This window comes from Nyctereutes procyonoides, unplaced genomic scaffold (assembly GCF_905146905.1).
Source record: "Nyctereutes procyonoides isolate TBG_1078 unplaced genomic scaffold, NYPRO_anot_genome, whole genome shotgun sequence".
NCBI classification, from domain to species: Eukaryota; Metazoa; Chordata; class Mammalia; order Carnivora; family Canidae; genus Nyctereutes; species Nyctereutes procyonoides.
In genome coordinates this window covers 21,538,449-21,559,581 of record NW_026575046.1, presented here as the reverse complement: position 1 = coordinate 21,559,581, position 21,133 = coordinate 21,538,449, and the positions used below count along the sequence as shown (strand labels likewise).

The following is a 21,133-nucleotide window of genomic DNA, read 5'->3' as shown; positions in this document are numbered from 1 at the left end:
GGGGTGACATCCTGCTCCAACATGTAATGCAGGCGCCTTTGGCCGCTCTGGAAATTAGAGAACCTTAAAATTGAATTCAAATAAAGTATTGCAGAAATCGTACAGGTGAAGCCCAGCTCTGTTGCTAGGCAACCTGACAGCCTCTCGAGCGGGGACCAACTTGCCTCCCACACTTGACCATCTCTCCCCAGTGGTGGGACGCGGAGGCCTCATTGGCTCCCGTCTCCTCTCACTGAACCCCGATTGGTCGGAGGAGCTCTCACTCCGCTCCCGTTGGCTCTCGCCGTCTCTCGCCGCTCTGTGATTGGCAGGCCGGCTCTCGGGCCACCGCACGTCACTCTCTCACCCCACTTCCTCGGCCCTCCAGCTTTGTCCCCGCCCCTTCCCCCGCCCTTCCAGCCACGAGGGAAAGCCCTAGCCGGGGCCCGCCTCCACGTCTCTCCGGATTGGCGGAAGCCGGCCGGGGGGGCGGGCTCTGCCGGGCCGCTCGGCGGGCCGCGATTGGCTCCTGGAAGCGCGGTCCAGCCTCCCGCCGACTCCCGGCGGAGCCGGAGCCGGGTGGGTCGGCAGCTATAAAGCTGGTGGCGGAGGGGAGGCGCCGCGTACTGCCCTTGCGTGGCTCGCTCCCTTCCCGGCCGCCGCCCGGTCACGTCTGGGTGAGTGCCCCGCGACGGGGAGAGCCGGGCTGCCGCGGCGCCGGGCGGGATGAAGGCCGGGCGGGCGGTGTCCTTGACTAGGCCCGAAGGAGCTCCGGCTCCGTCCCGGGGTTGGGGGCGGGGGGCGGAGGCGTGGACCGCGCCCTGGATGGGGGCGCGGGCGCCGCGGGGTGCGGGGTGCGGGGCCGCCCCGCCAGCCGCCCGGGCCAGCCTGCGGGGGCTTTGACGGGGGGCTGGGGAGTCGCGGAGGGAGAAGGCGAAAGGGCGTTGAGGGCGAGGGTTCTAGTGACCTAGTCGGCCGGGGGCCGGGGGGCCGGAGGGGCCGGGGCGCGGCCGTGATCGCCTTGAGGGGTGGGGGGCGGGGGGCGCCTCCGGAGCTGGGCTGCCCGGGCGTTCCCCGCGCTTTGGGGTGAGGGTGGACGCCGACGGATGGAGAAGATCGCGCCTGGTTAGATGGAGCCTCGTAGGTTGGCAGGGGGTGTGTCCTCTTGCAGCCACATAGAGTTGCTGGGAAAGGGAAGTGGGCGAGCATGACTTTTCTTCCCTAGTTCAGGTGCAGAGAAGCATCAAAACCGGGTTTTATTTATTTTTAATATTTATCTACTTACTTATTTTTATTGGAGTTCAATTTGCCAACATGTAGCATGACACCCAGTGCTCATCCCATCAAGTGCCCCCCTAAAACCGTGATTTAACGAGTCCTTGCGCTGCTGACTGCTTCGGTCGTCTTGCTTCGGGTATCACAGGTTCCTGCCTCCCACCTACCTTCGCGCCTCCGTATTTTCTATGCCCCTGTTAAAGGGAAAAAAAAAAAAAGGTTTCCTGGGTGTTCTGAAATCCTGTGCCTCCGTCTTGCTAATAGTTTTAGAGCCGGTCTGACCTGCTGTGATGTAGTGGGCAGGTACCCGCAGGGCCTTCACACACGGAGGGTTGGGGATTAAGCTAAGTGTATGGTGTCTTCGAAAAACGTGTCCTTGTGTGACGGATGGTAGAGAAAAGGATTACTCTGAGCTTCCGTGGAGGAGGAATGTGGACAACAGGTAATGAAGGAGGTTATCTGCTTGTCATGTTTGCCCTGTGGCCTTGGCCTTAGGCCATCACAGGCTTCTTTTCACTGCTCACCTCTGCTGCAGCGCTTCCCACAGCTGCTGATGCTCCCGTCAACCTGCCGCAGTTGGATGATGTGTTCTGGCTGTGGCTGAGTGATGTTTGCTCTATCACACGGCTGAATTCTGAAAAACAATGGCAAGATAAATGACAAAATCAAGACAAATGAAGACGCTCATGTAGTTAACAGGTTTTTCCTTCTGAGTTGGAGTTTGGACTTTAGTTGTACAGATTCTGTTAGAAGAGAGATTGAAAGCCCTTAACACGGATCTGTCCAAATGGTTCTTTGCATCTTGAGACCTCTAAGCAGTTTGTGTTCTTTCTTTGATCAAAACTTTATATTTTTAAAATTTCAGTTATTTTTGTAGGGGTAAGGAGGGCAGGGATAGTATATTTTACGGGGAAGGAGAAAGACTCGCTTTTCTCGGTGTTTAACCTTTGTAGGTCTCTCCTAAATTTGTAGATTTGCCCTTTATCCAATTCTAGTTTAATAGGTAACACCAATTCTTAGGAAGGCGCTGCCAATGGGGAGAAATTACAGGATGTTTTATGTACCATAAAAGGCCACGTCATCTGCTGGCTATTTCAGGGCCTTGCTTTTGATTTTGTTTTCTTAGGTATTCCTCCAGAGTGCTTTTACATCTTGTTTCTCTTAACTGTGGGATGGACTTTAAGAGTTTTTGATTGAGATTTTAGATAGCTTTCATGGAAAGAAGTGCAAAACCCTGATAATTGATGTAATGTGTATTTACTCAGTGCTCTAGAATAATTTAAAACCATAAAACAGGGGATCCCTGGGTGGCTCAGCGGTTTAGCACCTGCCTTCGGCCCAGGGCATGATCCTGGAGTCCCAGGATTGAGTCCCATGTCGGGCTCCTTGCATGGAGCCTGCTTCTGCCTCTCTCTCTCTCTCTCTCTCTCTCTCTGCCTCTCTCTGTCTCTGTCTCTCTGTGTGTGTGTGTGTCTCATGAATAAATAAGTAAAATCTTTAAAAAAAAAAAAAGCAGTGGAACTGAATGAGAGGAGATACAGTTGAGGTTCTGGTTTGAGGAATTTGATGGACTATATATATATCAGAATCTATATTTAGTTTCATGTAAAGAACTGAGTCTTATAATTTTATTTTATTTTAAAAGATTTTCTTTATTTGAGAGACCGCACAAGTGCTCACAAGGTGGGGGGAGGCAGAGGAAGAAGTAGACTCCCCACTGAACAGGGAGCCCCTTGCAGCACTGGATCCCAGGACCCCAGGACCCCAGGACCCCAGGATCACGACCTGAGCTGAATGAAGGCAGACGCTTAACCGACTGAGCCACCCAGGCACCCTATTTGACATTTTTATATTTCTCAAGATGATGGTACAGATTCAGAAGGTTGAAAAATATGTTAGTCAATCTGATGGGATGGTAGTAGCCCTCAACTCTTAACAATCTATTCATTCTGAGACTTCTTGGTATATGGTGATGCTCACTTACTGTCTGTCAACTGAGTATAGTTAAAGCAGTAGAGAGGCTAATTTTTCAAAGGCTTCATCTTTGCAGGTTTTGTGACTGGGGATATGTACATATGGGAATGTTGGTAAGAGCAATACATGTTCACTTATTCTATTTGGATCACCTACATTTTTCAGTAGAAAGCCAGTTTTCTTAAACACATTCCGGCCACTGTTTGGTGCTACAACTCATTTAAAAAGTGATAGCAAAAAGAACTTACTGATGAGAGCTGCTACAAGTACTTAAATCTAAAAGATTTGTCCTCTAACTATAATAACTCCAAATTCAGCCCCTCAAAAAACGGCAGTTGAATGCCCTTTTCTCCAAGATCTCAGAGACATTTTTTTCTTTCTTTTTTTTTTTTTAAGATTTTATTTATTTATTCATGAGAGACCCACAGAGAGAGACAGAGACATAGGGAGCCTGATGCGGGATTCAATCCCAGGACCCCGGGATCACGACTGAGCCAAAGGCTGATGCTCAACCGCTGAGCCACCCAGGAGCCCCTTAGAGAGATTTCAAAAAAGGATCAAAATACAGCCCCCTCTCCCAGGAGACGTCTAGGAATTGAGTATGGATCAAAAGACTGCCCATGACCAGTTTTCCAGGGAGTAGAATATGAAGACTTTGTGTGAATGACCTATTATACCTGCTGTAGAATTGCGGGGCCCTGATGAGAAACTTGAGGAAACCTTCCTGGAAGAGGTAGCTTAGAATAGTGCCTTGCAATAGAAGTAGAATTTATAAGCAGACCAGGAACTCTGGGGAAGAGGCCGGAATGTCTATTTTTTTAAACAGAGAACTAGACCAGAGTGTACAGGCATGGGCAAAGCCTTCACCAGTAGTTTTGCTTGCTTCTTCCCAAGGAGGAAAGGTCTTTCTCATTATAAAGGATGTCCTGGATTTCTCTCCTGTTATAGTGAAAAAGATCAGCAGGTAACCGCTTACTGTTTATCATGGACCTAAATGTGTGCTGGATGAACTTCTTTGACTCTTTGTTTGAATCAAGGCTGAGGAGGGATCCTGAAGAAGGAATTCAGAACTCTGAATAAACCCAGGAGAAAGAAAGCTTCTTTGCATGAACCTAGTTGATGCTAGCAGCCTCCCGCATTCTTCAGTTCTTCTCTTTGCCAAACTAGGTTTGACAAAAATGCCTATATTGTGGCTCTAGAGGCTCCAAACATGCTGTGTGGTAACCTGCCAGCCGCTTGCCATTCATTAACTGCTTCCTGACCTGTGCTGCCCCCCCTCCATCGTTGCTCTGAAAAGACCTTCTGTTACAAATAAGCTGATGACCTGCTGGAGACTTTGGCAGTGCTGTTTCGATCATCTCAGGATCGAGAACCCTCTAGCAGTTGCAGAAGAGAAAGGGAAGCCTAATCCCTTCGTGATGGACTGTTCCTGAAAGTGGCGTTTACAGCCTCCATTTCCTTTCCTCCAGGCCTCTCCCCAGAGCTTAGGTAGCATGGCAGTCCTCGTGAATCTTCTTTCTTTTTTTTCTTTGCTCGAAAGTCCTCCCCTCTTCCCCTCTCTTCTCCTCTTCCCCTCCCCTCCTCCTCTTGTCTCTGCCCCTGCTTGCCCCACCTAAACTCTCCTCAGCTGAAATAATCAAAATTGAAAGAGGGAATATTGGCAGTTCAGGGGAAATTTCCTTGATGAAAATAGCATCAAATGCATATACATAATATGGTTTCAAGAAGAAATATTACTAAGTTACTTAGTCCCAACCTGGAGGGGGAATCATGTTTTCCCCCCACCAGTGGGAACCAGTCCCTGTGGTCTACTTAATTTGCAGGTTACAAAAGCATAGTTGAAGATAATAAAGAACAAAATCTAGGTTATTTTCTCAAAGTGTATATATAATTCTGTAATCAAAGAGGTCTCTTGGAATGTAGACGTCTTATCTTTTCCTACAAAGTTCAGGGCTTATTTATTTGCGGGGGGAAGGGTAAACTCAATGTAGTAAAAGGGATGAAATCTGTAAAGAGCACTCAAATGATCTAATCATGTCAAAGAAAGCTTACTAAATTATTTACTAAAAGTAATTCAGACCACTGAATGTAGTCTCTGACTAATCAGGCAAGCACGGATGCTCAATTTGCCAGTAGTTAAATAGCAAAGGTAATTGCGTTTTCATTAAGCACAAGAACTGTTGTTGTCTCAAGTTAACAATCCTTCAGAACAACAACAACAAAAACAAAAAACAAAAAACAATCCTTCAGAACAGATAGACTGAGGAGAATGCGCTGGGGTCACCTTCCCATTTTATCTCCACATAACTTAAATGATGATAAAGCTTAATGCTCTTTTGTTTTGATACCACATGCTTATCTTTTTATTACCAGCACAGTTTGGGAAAAATCCCTTTTAAAAGGTTGGGGAGGGTAAGGTGGACATGTTGAAGATCAGGAGCATAAGATCAAATAAATGTAGGTAATTAGGTCTTACTACTAGAAAGATACATGTTTTGTTTGAGAAATACTAAGAACTAGGATAATGATGTATTGATGCTTTATATTATTACAAAGCGTTATCCACATAGTTTATCTTCTCAACCACCTGAGAGGGCAGGTATTAACTCCATTTTATAGATCAACTCAGAGGTACAAATTGCTAAAGCCACAAACTCCTAAGTGTTCTTTTCTTTCTTTCTTTTTTTTTTAAGATTTTATTTATTTATTTATTTATTTTAAATTTTTTTTTTTTATTTATTTTTGATAGTCACACAGAGAGAGAGAGAGAGAGAGAGGCAGAGACACAGGCAGAGGGAGAAGCAGGCTCCATGCACCGGGAGCCCGACGTGGGATTCGATCCTGGGTCTCCAGGATCGCGCCCTGGGCCAAAGGCAGGCGCCAAACCGCTGCGCCACCCAGGGATCCCTAAGATTTTATTTATTTGAGAGAGAGAACACCAGTGGGGGGAAAGCAAAGGGAGACGCAGACTCCTCACAAAGCAGGAAGCCCGACACAGGGTTTGATCCCAGGACCCCAGGATTATGACCTGAGCCACCCAGGGGCCCCTAGAGCAAGCTCTTGAATGGGAGAATCTCAAAGGGGGAAAAAGTTTTATGAGCTTTACTATATTTCTAGCAAAGTCAAAATCAGTTCTATGTAATATAATTGGAGAAAGAAATGTTTATTTTAACTCTGAATTGGATTCATTATTTGAATTTCTGTGGTGATTTATGACTTTAAAAGAAGTTCTTATTTGAAATTCCTAGTGCCTGGAGGAGGAAACAGAGGGACAGACCTGGAGACTGCAGTTCTTTATTCCTCACACAGGTATGGCATCCTAGCATGCTGCTGAAGGAAAGCCTTCCTCTCTAAATGAAAGGGGGAAATTGAATTTTTATCCCAGGGCAAATAACCACTCGTGTGACCCACACATTCTTAAAATCCATTATGGAGTTACTTTATCTTTAAATATTAATTAATGGTGTAGTGCTTTGGGAGACTGTCCAACTTTGTGATTATTAGACTACTGTTTTAAATCTAGAAACTATTTTTTTTTTACCCTTTCTAAAGAGAAAATTTACATACTTTATTATGAATACAGAATCCCGTTATCTGGCTTAGATTTTTTTTTTTAAATTGTGGATACAATGCTCTGAAAAATGCTTTTTATCAGCAAAAAGTTAAAAATATATGCAGGTAATTTCTTAAGCTGTCAGGTTTTTAGACTATATTTTATTTAGAAATGTTTTTGTGTGTGATTATTTAGAATAGTGAATTAACTAGAATACCCTGTTGTGTATGGAGTTAACACCATAATGTGAACATCTCAGTTCTTTAGCTGGCCTTTTTCTTTTTCTTATGTATCTGGTCTATTTCAGAGAGCATTTGAGAGGACAGCATAAGAGCATACATTAATAGGATAGTTAAAAGAAAAGATTACAAAACAGAAACTGTATCAAATTTTTTGTTATTTGAAATGCCATAGAAACAGTTATTTCCCTGTATTAATTTTCCATTCTTTTCCCACTTAATCTTATGCCTCCTTAATTTCAATCAAAAGCTAAATATTTCAAATGGGACAGCTTTTTATCAGGAGTATAGGGAGAACATATTGGCTATCAAAACCCCTCAGAGAATGAGCAATAAAGACTGAGTCAGATAATGTAGAAATTTCTTCCATACCATGATTAGAGTCAGGATTCACTTTGAACGTGATGTGGGTGGGTTAGTTAAGCTACATTCCCCCGCCCCAAGTGAAACAAGGGACTTATTTTTAACCTCTTGGAGTTTAAGAATAACAGTTACACCTTATTTCTTAAGTGCAATAATACAAGAACTGATCAGAGCTAGTCAGATTATGGTAAATAGGGATTAATTCTGGAATCAAAGCCCTGCATTGTGGCTTTTAATAAACTGGCTTATACTTTCAGAAGATTGTATATACTTGTCCATTTTATTTCTAAAAGCATTGCAAGTTACTGGGCCAAGCAGGGAAAATCACACTGTCCTCAGTGTGTTTAGAGCAGTTTGAAGAGTAGAGAGGATCCAGGGTGGTAACCTTGTGGGAAAGGCTGGGAAGGTGGGTAATCCTACTGCCTCTGGTTTGGCAATTTAGAGGGTAGCATATAGGAGGGGTTCCTCTTAAAAGATACGGACTGGTCTTTGGTTTTTAACGCTAGTTGTAGAGCTCTTTTCTATTGATTATGCAGAGGACCTAATCTTAGTTTATTCTAAACTTAGAATCTGCCTAGTGATATTTGAGTCCCTTTATGTCTTGATTTCAACTTCAGTGTAGCGCAGTTTAGATGAGCATAAACTGAGAGGTTGTCATGGAAGAGAGGAAAGAGTAGAATAAAGTGAAGAGGCGCTTCTCTGTTCACTTAGCTGATTTGATAGTAAGCATGTGAAGCCATGAAACAGTTGAGGCTGGAAATCTGGGAGCCATCCTAAACACTTCCTTCTTTTCCTAACTTCTAGCCAATCACAGTTTCTGCCACTTGGCTTCCCTAATTTTTGAAGCTGCTCCCCCACCCCTCATGTAGTAATTGCTCTAGTACATAACCTGTCTTAACTGGACTTCCATATCTGCTCCCTAATCCAAATCCATTCTCTGCGTGGCACTAGTGATTATGCCAAAACGGTGACTCGCAAGTTTTTTTGACTGTGACCTTCAGTAAGAAATATACTTCATATTGCAACCTAGGATATGTGTGAATGAATGAAGCAGAATTTTCGTGGAAAAATTCTTAAATTACTGTGTGCCATGCAATCTGATTATTTTCTGTCCTTTTTTACTACATTTTAAAATACATTGTTTGCCATCCACCAAATTGTTCCAGAGTTGGAGAAACATTGATCTGGACATGAGTATGACCAAGTTATTCCTGTCTAAAATGGTTTGATGGCTCCTTATTGTCTTCATTATGAAATTGAAGCTCCCTAACATCAGCATACTGGAACCATTATGTCCTGACCCTGATCCAGTTCTCCTGACGTACTGCTTGCGTGATCTATTCACTGAGCCTCACATTTCACTTCAGTAAATTAGCAAAACTTTTTGTAGCCCTTTGTACTGTGCCTTTTTGTGAATTGTCTACCCTGTTGAAAATCTCCTACCACCATTTGCTTCTGCAGAGCTTTACTGATTACTCCTTAATCATTCTGAAGACTCAAGTCAGCACCAGTAACCAAGAAGCCTCCCTTCCTACTCTTTCCCTGGCCTCCAGGCAGGATTAAGTAGTTCTTGGAACATAATGTGATTGTTATTTCACTTGTTTATTATTAGTTGTTTATATCTTATACATAAAAATGGTGACTATTTGAAAGGGCAAGGATTATCTCTTATGAAACTTATCCCAAATGTTTGGCGTGTAACGTGTTGTCATTGTTTGAATGAATGAAAAAACAAATAAGATTTGTATATTTGGAAGGAAGATTCAGTGGTATCCTTTAAGATCTTTAACTTAGATTTTGTGATTATATTTCTAGGTGCTTATTTTTTAGGTTTTAATATACTTGATGACTTATAGGCTAAGGGTGGATTACATGATTTAAGGATAACTTCTCTGCTTTCAATGTTCTTTCAAGACTTCAATAATTAACAACTCACCAAGGCAATAGTCTGTAATTTCATACCGATACTATACTAGAGTTTTTAGAGTGGCAGAGGACAAATGACATAAATATGGGATTTGACTTCATTTTTAGGAGTCAAAGTAGTAGTGAGTTGGTGAAAGGGTAGGTCAATGAAGACCTGAAATCCTGTCACTTAAGTAGCACCTTCCAATTATGTGATGGCTAAAAAGGAAATTAAGTTGTAGAAGTTTAAAAGGGAGGAAAATTCTGTCTCTAAAACTAATAGGCTATGCCATTTTTCAAAGCCTGATAACTATTTTCTGACTCCTATGCCAACTGGGTTCTGGGTGGACTGCCCATGGAAGTACTAAAGTGAGATTAGAAGTTAGGAAGAAGACACCTGCTTGTTTTTGTCAGCAGGAAGGAGCAGGGAGGCGGGAGGTGAGGGGGAAGATGTGTAGACTCTAGTTCAGCAGCAGAAGTGCTCCAGCTTTAGTTAGGAGTATGAGCTTTTGGGATCTGAATAGCCACCTTCTCCCTTTGCTCCTCTAGCTCTGCCAACAAGTTTGTGACCATTTCCCTGTATTAAATTCTCCCCTATTTGAAATACCTAGAATAACTTTTCCTGATTAATACAATCTCTAAACAAATTGAGGAGGTTCTGATAAGTTATGTGACTTGCTCATACACACATAGCAATGGTCTTAAGTGGCTAGCACATTTAACTTACTGTTGGTAAATCTAGACACTACTGAAAGTATTTACAGTGTGGCAACAGTCTTTGTAGTGCCCTTTTTAAGATAGAAGAGTTGGTTTTAAGAGGTGTTCTCTAGCTGCCACACAAATAATATGTGGATTACCAGTTTTCAAATTTGAGTCAGTTTGGGTTTATCTCCTGATTTAGAAGCTAAGTGATTTTTTTTGTTATTCTGTGGTCATTTATTGCCCATATTTTAGCTGTAGAAAGTATGGGATATTGGCATATGACCCTCTGATGGGTCCTGGAACTTATTTTTGCTTAAAAGTTTAATCATTGGGTTCTGGGCAGAGGAGAGGGGCTCTTTACAGTATCAGGGGCCTGGTGTAGATGGACTTTGTAGACTTCCATAGTGTGCTTTTTCTACTTGCTGAGATTGTTTAGATCAATGAAGAATATATCCATGATGAATGACTGGCTGACTTATTTAAACTTTCTTGGGTGGCCGGGAATAGATCAGGTACTTGAATTCTGATTGGTGGACCACATTACTAAGTGGTCATTGTATTTTTATATCTTATAGCTCTTTATAGTAGAAGACTCTTATATTTACCTTTAAGTATCATGTCTTAATCTTTTTTTTAATATTTTAATTAATTAATTTATTTATTTATGATAGTCACACAGAGAGAGAGGCAGAGACACAGGCAGAGGGAGAAGCAGGCTCCATGCACCAGGAGCCTGACGTGGGATTCGATCCCGGGTCTCCAGGATCACGCCCTGGGCCAAAGGCAGGCGCCAAACCGCTGCGCCACCCAGGGATCCCTATCATGTCTTAATCTAAAGAGGTCTAGGTGGCTTTGTTTGTTTGTTTTAAAGATTTTATTTTTAAGTAATCTCCACCCAACCTGGGGCTTGAACTCACAACCCTGAGATCAAGGGTCACATGCTCCACCGACTGATACAGCCAGGTGCCCCTGAAGAGGTCTGGTTTTAAATAAAGTGCAAATCTTTCTAAGACAATAATTATAAATAATAGTGTTCCATTCATACTATAATTGCTACCTCCACATATTAGAATTGCCCCGATATAATTAGTGGTATTGTAATGGCATTATATGGTGACAGACGCTGGCTACGCTTATGGCGAGCATAGCATAATGCATGGAGTTGTCAAATAACTCTGTTGTATATCTGAAACTAATGTAACATTGTGTGTCAACTATACTTCAGTTAAAAAAATAATAATAATAAAATTGCCCTGGATGAAGTATACTAAACTTAGAAACTAACATTTCAGGTGATAGTTGAACTCCTAATGTTGATTTCTTAAGTTTGAACTTGACAGTCTGGAATGTGTAACCTAGAATGATGTTTTCTTCTGTTTTTCTTTCTAAAGCTCTTTCACCATGCCTGGGTCACTTCCTTTGAATGCAGAAGCCTGCTGGCCAAAAGATGTGGGAATTGTTGCCCTTGAGATCTATTTTCCTTCTCAATATGTTGATCAAGCAGAGTTGGAAAAATATGATGGTGTAGATGCTGGAAAGTATACTATTGGCTTGGGCCAGGCCAAGATGGGCTTCTGCACGGATAGAGAAGACATCAACTCTCTTTGCCTGACTGTGGTTCAGAACCTTATGGAGAGACATAGCCTTTCGTATGATTGCATTGGGCGTTTAGAAGTTGGAACAGAGACAATCATTGACAAATCAAAATCCGTGAAGACTAATTTGATGCAGCTCTTTGAGGAGTCTGGGAACACAGATATAGAAGGAATAGATACAACTAATGCATGCTATGGAGGCACAGCCGCTGTCTTCAATGCTGTTAATTGGATTGAGTCCAGCTCCTGGGATGGTATGTTACGTTATTCCAAAGAAACTCTCCTTGAGGATGCGCAGGCCCACATGACCTTTTAATTAATGCCATATGGGAATTTACCAGTTATGCTTGTTTGAATATGGTCAGAAATGTACCTCTTTCAATTTACCTGAATTATAAACTGGTTCTCTTTATCATGTAGGACAAAATTATAAAGATTTACATTTTTTTTCTCCTTTGCCAAAGATGGGAAAGCATACTTTAGAAAAACAGAAGACTTCAGTGTATATGTATGATATTTTTAGTGGTAATCACCTTCTTGCATATTAACAAAAATCTTTTTCAGGACGGTATGCCCTGGTAGTTGCGGGAGATATTGCTGTATATGCCACAGGAAATGCTAGACCTACAGGTGGAGTGGGAGCTGTTGCTCTGCTAATTGGGCCAAATGCGCCTTTAATTTTTGACCGAGGTGAGTGTTTGGGGGAGAGCATTTCTTTTTTTTATTAACAAAGTATGTCAAGAAAGTTGAAAGTACAAATAGAAACTAGTACTGAGTATTCATTAAATGCAGATACTACCTGCTAAATATGCGTGTTAGCATATTTAGTCTTTATAACAATTTTATGAGGTAAGTAATGTCATTCTCATTTTACAGAGAAAATGGGTGTAAGTAAGAACAGAGGAGTAACTTGCCCACTGTCACTCATTAGTGACAAGTTTCATTTGTTTTCAGTTCAGTAGAGCAATTGTGATCTTCCAGTTAGAGATAGGAAACTTGTATAAAATGTTGTGTATCAAAGGAGTCTTAGGCCTGTCCATGGATACTGTAATGTTTCTTTTCAGTTATCTGTTGGTTTCACCTTGTGATTTCCATACTGCAAGTGGCAAGAGTTGATTAGATGCTTTAGGAACAAGGCAATCTGCTGACTAACATACAAACATCAGGTTGCAGATACACATGTCCTCTTCCTTTCTTGTTCTCCTAGGACTTCGTGGGACACATATGCAGCATGCCTATGACTTTTACAAGCCTGACATGCTTTCGGAATATCCTATAGTAGACGGCAAACTCTCCATACAGTGCTACCTCAGTGCACTAGACCGCTGCTATTCTGTCTACCGCAAAAAGATCCGAGCCCAGTGGCAGAAAGGTGCGTTTCATCCATTTCCCTTGGTTTTGACGTCCGTTGAGGGCAGTGTAATGTGCTGAGTGTCTTCAGTGAGACACTGCCTTATGGGCATCCTTCATTAGTGTCCTTGAACCATTCCTTCCTCGCCCACCAGATAGCATTTCCCCACAGATTCTGGGAATGCGTAATTTAGGGAAACAGGGAAGCTTTAAAAATGAGGTTTATCTGTGCAGAAATGCTTAGGCTTACCCCCAGTAAAAAAAATCAACACTGAGGCAAAGAAAGTAACCTGAATTATGTTCATCTTTTGGGAGAGGTGTTTTTACAAGGCTTTAGTTTGCAACTGTGATCCAGAGCAAACTCTAATGAAAATAAATTACCGATGTTGACCCCCATCCCCCTACAGCTTGTTTGCATTTGACCTGTGAATTCATCCTTGCTTTTGCAGTATCCTCATTAATCTCTGTCTTTAACCCTGAAAATGTTCTTGAGATATTCAAAAAGACAGTGTTTGAATTAATGCCATTAAAACACACAGTATCATATAAATTAGGCTTTTTCATAGATCCGCATTCTATAGGCTGTAAGAGAGGTTTAGGGATCCCTGGGTGGCGCAGCGGTTTGGCGCCTGCCTTTGGCCCAGGGCACGATCCTGGAGACCCGGGATCGAATCCCACGTCGGGCTCCCAGTGCATGGAGCCTGCTTCTCCCTCTGCCTATGTCTCTGCCTCTCTGTCTCTCTCTCTCTCTGTGTGTGTGTGACTATCATAAATAAATAAAAATTTAAAAAAAAAGAGAGGTTTAAAAAAAGTATTGAATGACACAGTAGGATTGAGTAGTCCTAGAGAAGAAGCATTCTTGCAGTGTGTAAAATGTCATACTTTTGATGGTATTTAACAGGACAGTGATTTTCTAACTTTTTAGGACCCACACTCTCTGTATGTGCTAAACTCACACAAAAATATCATGAAATTACTTACCATGCCACAGGTTACACAGCTATTTTCTACTCTATTCTATTTCATTAAAAAATACCATAAGGTTAAAAAAAAAAAAAAAACAAAACAAAAAACAGGCCCAACCCACTAAATTAGACTCTTAAGCTCTGAGGTTTGAAAACAGTGATGTAGTGATGGGTAGTGTTCTGTCTCTGGGTGTCTTTTTGATATGCATTTTAAGCCATAGAGATAATTTCATTATACAGTTTATTTTTGGTTGCTGTTTAAAGATAGAAGAACATCTTAGCCTTGTTCTAAAATCATACTTCAAAAGTTAGTGTTTTAAAGTGAATTTCATAATTTCTTTGGATTTCTCTTGCAGAGGGAAATGATAAAGATTTTACCTTGAATGATTTTGGTTTCATGATCTTCCACTCGCCCTACTGTAAGCTGGTTCAGAAGTCTCTAGCTCGGATGTTGCTGAATGACTTCCTTAATGACCAGAACAGAGATAAAAATAGTATATATAGTGGCCTGGAAGCCTTTGGGTAAGAGAAGTTTGTTAGAATTTTTTTTCTTCTTTGTGTATTTTATATGTCTTTAAACCTTTTTATAGACATGAAATTTTTAAAGTTAACTGGATCTTAAAAGTCATCTAGTCTAAAGTAGAAGAAACCGAGTCCCAGAGAACTGGTAGCTTATCTACATGAATTCTTTAGTCATTTCTACTCCTATTTTCTGATTTCCTCCTTTTAGTCCTGTTCCCTCTGTCACCATGATAATAGAGCCCCATGGGGCCTACATTTACTACTCCAGCCTCTGAAATCTCCTCTCCAGCGCCTGTGTCCCATCCGCCTGTGTCCCATCCCATGCCGTGCGCCGCCACTACTGAAGTCCGCTTTCATGCTCCTTCCACATTTCCCCACTTAAAGTTCCCTGCCGTGCCTGTTAAACTCACCCTGTCCCTTCTACATCTAATAAATTCTACTCAACTTTTAAGACTCAGCTTCTGCAATATCCTGACTTTGCTAACTAAATAGGCATTGTGATGGACTTGAAATAGTATAGTGTATTCTGTTTGGTGACAACAGAGTTTTAGGGAATTTATTAACCCATTAGAATTAAGTTGTCTTAACTTGATTATACAAAGATTTGACAAAAAGGACCTAATGTGTACAACTGTTACATCTTCCACGGCAATTAACATGTTACTACTTGGCTTTTAATAAATAGGGAAACCAAATCATACAGGCAGATTAGAATATTAGTTATATTGGCTACTATAATAAAAATGTAGTCTTTGAACATTGTAAGATGGCCTTTTTTCTAAATGTTTCAGGGATGTTAAATTAGAAGATACCTACTTTGACAGAGATGTGGAAAAGGCATTTATGAAGGCTAGTGCTGAACTCTTTAATCAGAAAACAAAGGCATCTTTGCTTGTGTCAAATCAAAATGGAAATATGTACACATCGTCTGTTTATGGCTCCCTCGCTTCTGTTCTAGCACAGTAAGTACATATTTCAGCTGCCTATCTCCTCTTATTTGGGGATGTTAGATTTTGAAGACCAACATTGGGGTCAGCATGTTGGTGGCAGATCACAGGATGACATCCAGATTCTTTAGGCTACTGTCCATTGATTTAAGGATAAATGGGATGAAGCTACTCCTGAGTACTTCATTTCATGCTGGCTTCCCTGGCTGCTGTTCTCATGATCTTATTCTTGACCTACAGTTGAACCATAAACCCCTAGTTGACAAAGTAACTTATTTTATGGCATAATAACTTTCATAAGCCCCATCATTACCAAAAAGATAAAGACTCTTGGTTTTGGTCTGTTGTAGAGCTTTAGGTCCGCTTCCTAAGGCCACCGGATGAATTTTTGCTCTTAACTTCTGTCTTCCCACACATTGTAGTTTTGGATCAGTGAGACTTTTAATTTTTATTTATTTATTTATAAAGGCTTTTTTTTTTTTTTGAGAGAGAGAGAGAGCACAAGCTGGAAGAGGGGTGGACCCCCCACAGAGCAGGGAGCCCCACGCCACACTTGATCCCAGGACCCTGGGATCATGACCTGAGCCTAAAGCAGATAGATGCCTAACCAACTGAGCCGCCCAGGCGCCCCTCAATGAGACTTTTTTTTTTTTTTTAAGATTTTATTTATTCATTCATAGAGACAGAGAGAGAGAGAAAGGGGCAGAGGCACAGGTAGAGGGAGAAGCAGGCTCCATGCAGGGAGCCCAACATGGGACTCGATCCAGGGTCCCCAGGATCACACCCCAGGCTGCAGGTGGCGCTAAACCGCTGCGCCACCAGGGCTGCCCTTTTTTTTTTTTTTTTAAAGATTTTATTTATTCATTCATAGAGACAGAGAGAAAGGGCAGAGAGAGAGAGAAAGGGTCAGTGAGACTTTTTAATAACTTTTCTTCCCCCTACACAGGTACTCCCCTCAGCAGCTGGCAGGAAAGAGGATTGGTGTGTTCTCTTACGGTTCTGGTTTGGCTGCCACCCTGTACTCCCTTAGAGTTACACAAGATGCCACACCAGGTAAACGCAGCTCTTCTAACAAGAATGTGTTGGTACCTACTGTGCTAAGGTTGATTGAGCAGACTCCTCAAGCACGCACTTGAATCTGCCCCATAGATCATTACATTTGTATCTTCGTTTCTTTCAACGTAGCCAGATTTTTACTCTCTAAGAATCCACTTTAACTGAGTAAATGGCAGGATTATCTGCGTTGGGAGAGCTTCCCTTTTTTCCAAGTCAGAAAAAATATATAATGAGCTGAAAAAATCTTTTTATGGCACAATGTCTGATTTTTCTGTCTCCAGCAAGTAACTTTATTTTTTTCTCATTTGTAAAGTGTTTATAACCAGGGGAGGTGCAGTCGGGAGGGTAAGGGAAGCAGATCTGTCTAATGCAGGCAGCTGTGGAGCCTGATCATATGAATGAGTAATACCAAGTCTTTTCTTGTGGTTTGGTTTCATACAACATACCTAATTTTTATAGGTTTATGGTCTTATATTCTTGAACAGGAAGGAGCAAAAACATGGAGAAAAACTGATGGAAGACTCGACATTAGTCTAAAACTGTGTCATAGGTTGACTGTGGACAATAAGTTATTTGTAGTTTCACATCCCATCTATTTCCTGATTTGTCTCTTGGCTGATACCGAACAAATGTCTAGTCAGAGATCATAGGGAGCTATGCCAAACAGATACCATTTTCTCTTTCACCTAAGTAGTATCTGGTACTTCAAGAAATGGAAAGCTTTTTTTCTATTTGGCAGCATTTTCAAGTTTTGGGATGTGCTACTTTTGCCTTTTTTTTTTTTTTCCAAGAGAGATTGCGGGGGGCTGTGAGGAGTGACAGAGAGAGAGGGAGAGAGAATCCTAAGCAGGATCCACACACAGTGCAAAGCCGGAGCTCGATCCCACAACCTTGAGATCATAACCTGAGCCTAAGTCAGGAGTCAGACACTTAACTGACTGCGCCACCCAGTCAGTTAAGAGAATCTAAAAATACTCTCTTTTGGGACGTCTGGGTAGCTCAGCGGTTGAGCACCTGCCTTTGGCCCATGGCATGATGGTGGAGTCCCGGGATCAAGTCCCACGTCGGGCTCCCTGCATGGAGCCTGCTTCTCCCTCTGCCTATGTCTCTGCCCACCCGCGCACCCCCCCACCGTGTCTCTCATAAGTAAATAAATCTTTAAAAAAAAAATTCTCTTTTAATATTGGGATTTACTGTTTTAGGGTCTGCTCTTGATAAAATAACAGCAAGTTTATGTGACCTCAAATCAAGACTTGACTCAAGAACTTGTGTGGCACCAGATGTCTTTGCTGAAAACATGAAGCTCAGAGAAGACACTCATCACTTGGGTAAAAATATTAAGTTGTAAAAAAAAAAAATATATATATATATATTAAGTTGTGTTTAAACATAGAGGTATACACCCAAAGCCTACTGGAGAAGGCTCTAATAACCTGAAACATGTTACATATAAGATGGGTGTCTAGGCTTTATTCTGTACTAACGTGTTATCAGTGAAAATTGTGGGGAAATAGGCAACTTTTCTCTAGTTTTATTACCAAGTGACTTATGTATCCTAACTAATGTTTCATGTTCTCTGCTTTTCCTTTAGTCAACTATATTCCTCAGAGTTCAGTAGATTCCCTCTTCGAAGGGACCTGGTACCTCGTCAGAGTGGATGAGAAGCACAGGAGGACCTATGCCCGGCGCCCCTCCCCCAGTGAGGATACTCTGGGTGAAGGAGTAGGACTCGTACATTCAAGTGCAGCCACTGAGGTAGGTGAAGCTCCTCGTCTTTTGCTCGGCCTTGGACAGGCTGAGAAGTCTCCATCCTCAGATCTCAGGGCTTCAGGACCTGAGACTGAGCAGCTTAAAGGAATGTTGATAAAGAATGAGCTTTGCATTTACAATTATTAACATTTTTAAAACACGCAGTAAAGACTAGGTTTTGTTAATAATACCAATATTGAAAGGAAGACTGATATAGAGAGAAGGCCCATTTGTGGTCTTGTCTAGGTGAGAGTGGAGTCTGGAGCCCTTCTCATCTCAGGCCATTGTCAAATCTCTCTACAGATTATCAAGAAGTAACACTAATAGCAAGGATTTGAATTCCAATTATATGCTAGGGATTTTATTTACATTTTCTAATTTAATCCTTACAAAATCCATCTTGAGGTAAATGGTATTATTCCCATTTTAGAGACGAAGCTGCGAAAAGTTAAATGACTTGCCAAGGATCATGGCCCCAATTTGAGCTGAGAACTTTATATATAACCCTGAAGTTGTTTCTTTTATCTGTTCAGCACCAACGTGAAGGATGCATAGTCTTTCTTCTTGTTATTACACCAGTGAAGTAGCTAGTCGGGCCACCTGAGTCAGAGTTGGGAATGCAAGAGTAACAAGTAGAATGCTGTGTGTGGTGGGTCTCTGTGGCCTCCTTCTCTTCCTTGCTCTAGGAATATTTGTCTAATAACTTCACCATAAAGTAAAGAATGGCTATTTAGTTCCTTCCACAAAAAGTTCTATAGAATATATATATTTAGCATAAACCTCTCCAAAGTTGTCCCTTCTCAGTTTTTTTCTTACTAGAATTTAACACAATGACTTTTTAAAAAACAAAAAAACTGCTATGAGAGTTGACAAGTTTTTTTCCTTTGATTTTAGCATATCCCAAGTCCTGCTAAGAAAGTGCCAAGACTCCCTGCCACAGCAGCAGAACCCGAAGCAGCGGTCATTAGTAATGGGGAGCATTAAGATACTTCTATGAGGTGGAAAACTTCAGTGCGGGTTGGGGTGGGGGGTCTGTATAGGAACAGTTCTGGGAATGGGATGTCTGGGGACAGTTTTAAAGGATTACATGTTGTGTAACTTTTTATGTGACTGACATGAAGCCTGGAAAACTATCGTGTTCTTGGGAGAGTCTCTTTGCTCAGTTTGCTCACACGCTTCCTGTTGTGGTCCAGCCAGTGCTTAATGTACGGGAATGATGTTTAAGGGCTCTGTAAACTTCATACCTCTCTGGCCATTCGTATGCATGAAGCTTAGTTTTTAAATGTGGTATCATGAATCGTGTGCTTCAGGCGAAGAAAGCAGAGGTACTAGTCTCCAATTTTAATTTTTTTAAACATGTAAGACTTTTGTACTTTGAACCAACAAGCTTACTGAAAGTATCTGTGGTTTTTGAAAAAAAAAAGTTTCTAGTTTACGGAATGTAGTCTTAAAATGTGATATGCACAAGCCCTGTTTAAAAATGGCAAGACAAATATACTCTTTTTCTATAATTTATAAATCCTAAATAGGGAGAAGAGTTGGGATGGTAACACTGGTTCTGGAAACTGGAATGTTGCTTTAAATCCAGGCCAGCAGTGACGAGTTATTGTAATGACCTCTGAACAGAGAGATGCTAGCATTGAGCAGAAGTCTGGTATAGACCGCGTGGTACACTGGGAAACTATGGACATAGCTCTGGGTCAGCTTCGGAATCCTTGGTTCAAGGTGGAGATGGTAGTGAAGTGGTGTATGAGGAAGTTGTTGCAATCCTTCTTTGCGCCTTATTTTAAAGAATAAATAAAAAAATTTTCTGGCTGCCTTTTAAAATTTTAAAACAAAATAGAAGGATGGGGCACAGGGCATTGTTAGGTTACCTGTGATGCTTCAGTGTTATAAATTCAACTTACAGACTGACAGCCTAAATTCACGGTATAAGTGTTATTTTCCTTTCTTTTCCCTTTTTCTGGTATCTTTTCAATGAAAATAAATAAAAGGACAACCCAAGTTTTATATAGTATGAACGGCCAAAAAAGTATTCCATTTCAAGGTCTGGGAGTAGGATTTATAAAGCATTTTTTCAGACTTTCACTTAGAAAAAACTATCACATGAAATGAATAAGAAGACTGGTTAGACAGTTTTGTAGATCTTTTTGGTGCTGAACTATGACATGAGCCTTATAGACTGTAAAATAGAGATAGTTGGAACTAATGTACAGAACTAAATTTTTTAAACTTTATTTGCTGTTAAATTCTGTGAAGTTTCAGTTATCTAAAATAAACTTACACAAACATGAACTGTAATGTTTCAAATTGCAAGGTAATATGTAATGTAGTGTTTGTAAAATACTCTTGTCTAATATTAACTAGTGGTATTTTGATTTGTACAGTCCATTTGTTAAAATGACTTCATTTTAACATCCACTGATGTAGATTAATAATGTAAGTTCACATTTAAAGATTAATGGGAAAATGGTGCATGTAATACTTTCACAAGTATTGGGAATTTGGTATGTTTTGAAAAGAGTAATTTAACTTTTGGGTGTCAGGAAATGGGTTTTTCTCAAAGTCCATTGCCGGCAATGGGCAAGCCTCGTAATATTGGCACAGAGCATTAACTGTACACCTTATTAACGGTGAGGTGAATAACTTTGAATAAAGTTTTAGAGAAATATTTCAGATATGTGTGTATTCTTTTTCCCTCTTGAACTAACAGTTTAGGCAAGAAATCAGCTAATGTGCTATTTCAAAGTATGGGTATTTGTTTCATTTCAGTTCATTCATTCACTAATTTATTCGTTCATCATTCAACAGACATTTGAAAACCTGATATAAGCAAGGCACTCTGAATTAAAGAGTTACCAAGACGGCAGCCCGGGTGGCTCAGCAGTTTAGCGCCGCCTTCAGTCCAGGGTGTGATCCTGGAGACCTGGGATCCAGTCCCACATCAGGCTCCCTGCAT

The 21,133-nt window shown here is 41.3% G+C and overlaps 1 protein-coding gene across 2 annotated transcripts; it reads left to right on the top strand.

Annotated features, from left to right (window-relative positions):
* Positions 1-530: 530 nt before the first annotated feature.
* Positions 531-20,850, top strand: HMGCS1 (3-hydroxy-3-methylglutaryl-CoA synthase 1). 2 transcript variants are annotated; one of them, XM_055325027.1, is made up of 11 exons: positions 540-656; positions 6,477-6,537; positions 11,382-11,839; positions 12,150-12,275; positions 12,793-12,957; positions 14,257-14,422; positions 15,214-15,384; positions 16,316-16,422; positions 17,628-17,753; positions 18,017-18,180; positions 19,069-20,850. In XM_055325027.1, the coding sequence occupies exons 3-11, from the start codon at positions 11,392-11,394 to the stop codon at positions 19,156-19,158; spliced, it is 1,563 nt and encodes a 520-aa protein (XP_055181002.1). In that variant the 5' UTR covers positions 540-656; positions 6,477-6,537; positions 11,382-11,391; the 3' UTR covers positions 19,159-20,850. The 2 variants fall into 2 exon arrangements, with proteins under 2 accessions (XP_055181001.1, XP_055181002.1); XM_055325026.1 differs by lacking the exon at positions 6,477-6,537 and having other exon boundaries at positions 531-656.
* The last annotated feature ends 283 nt before the right edge of the window (positions 20,851-21,133 follow it).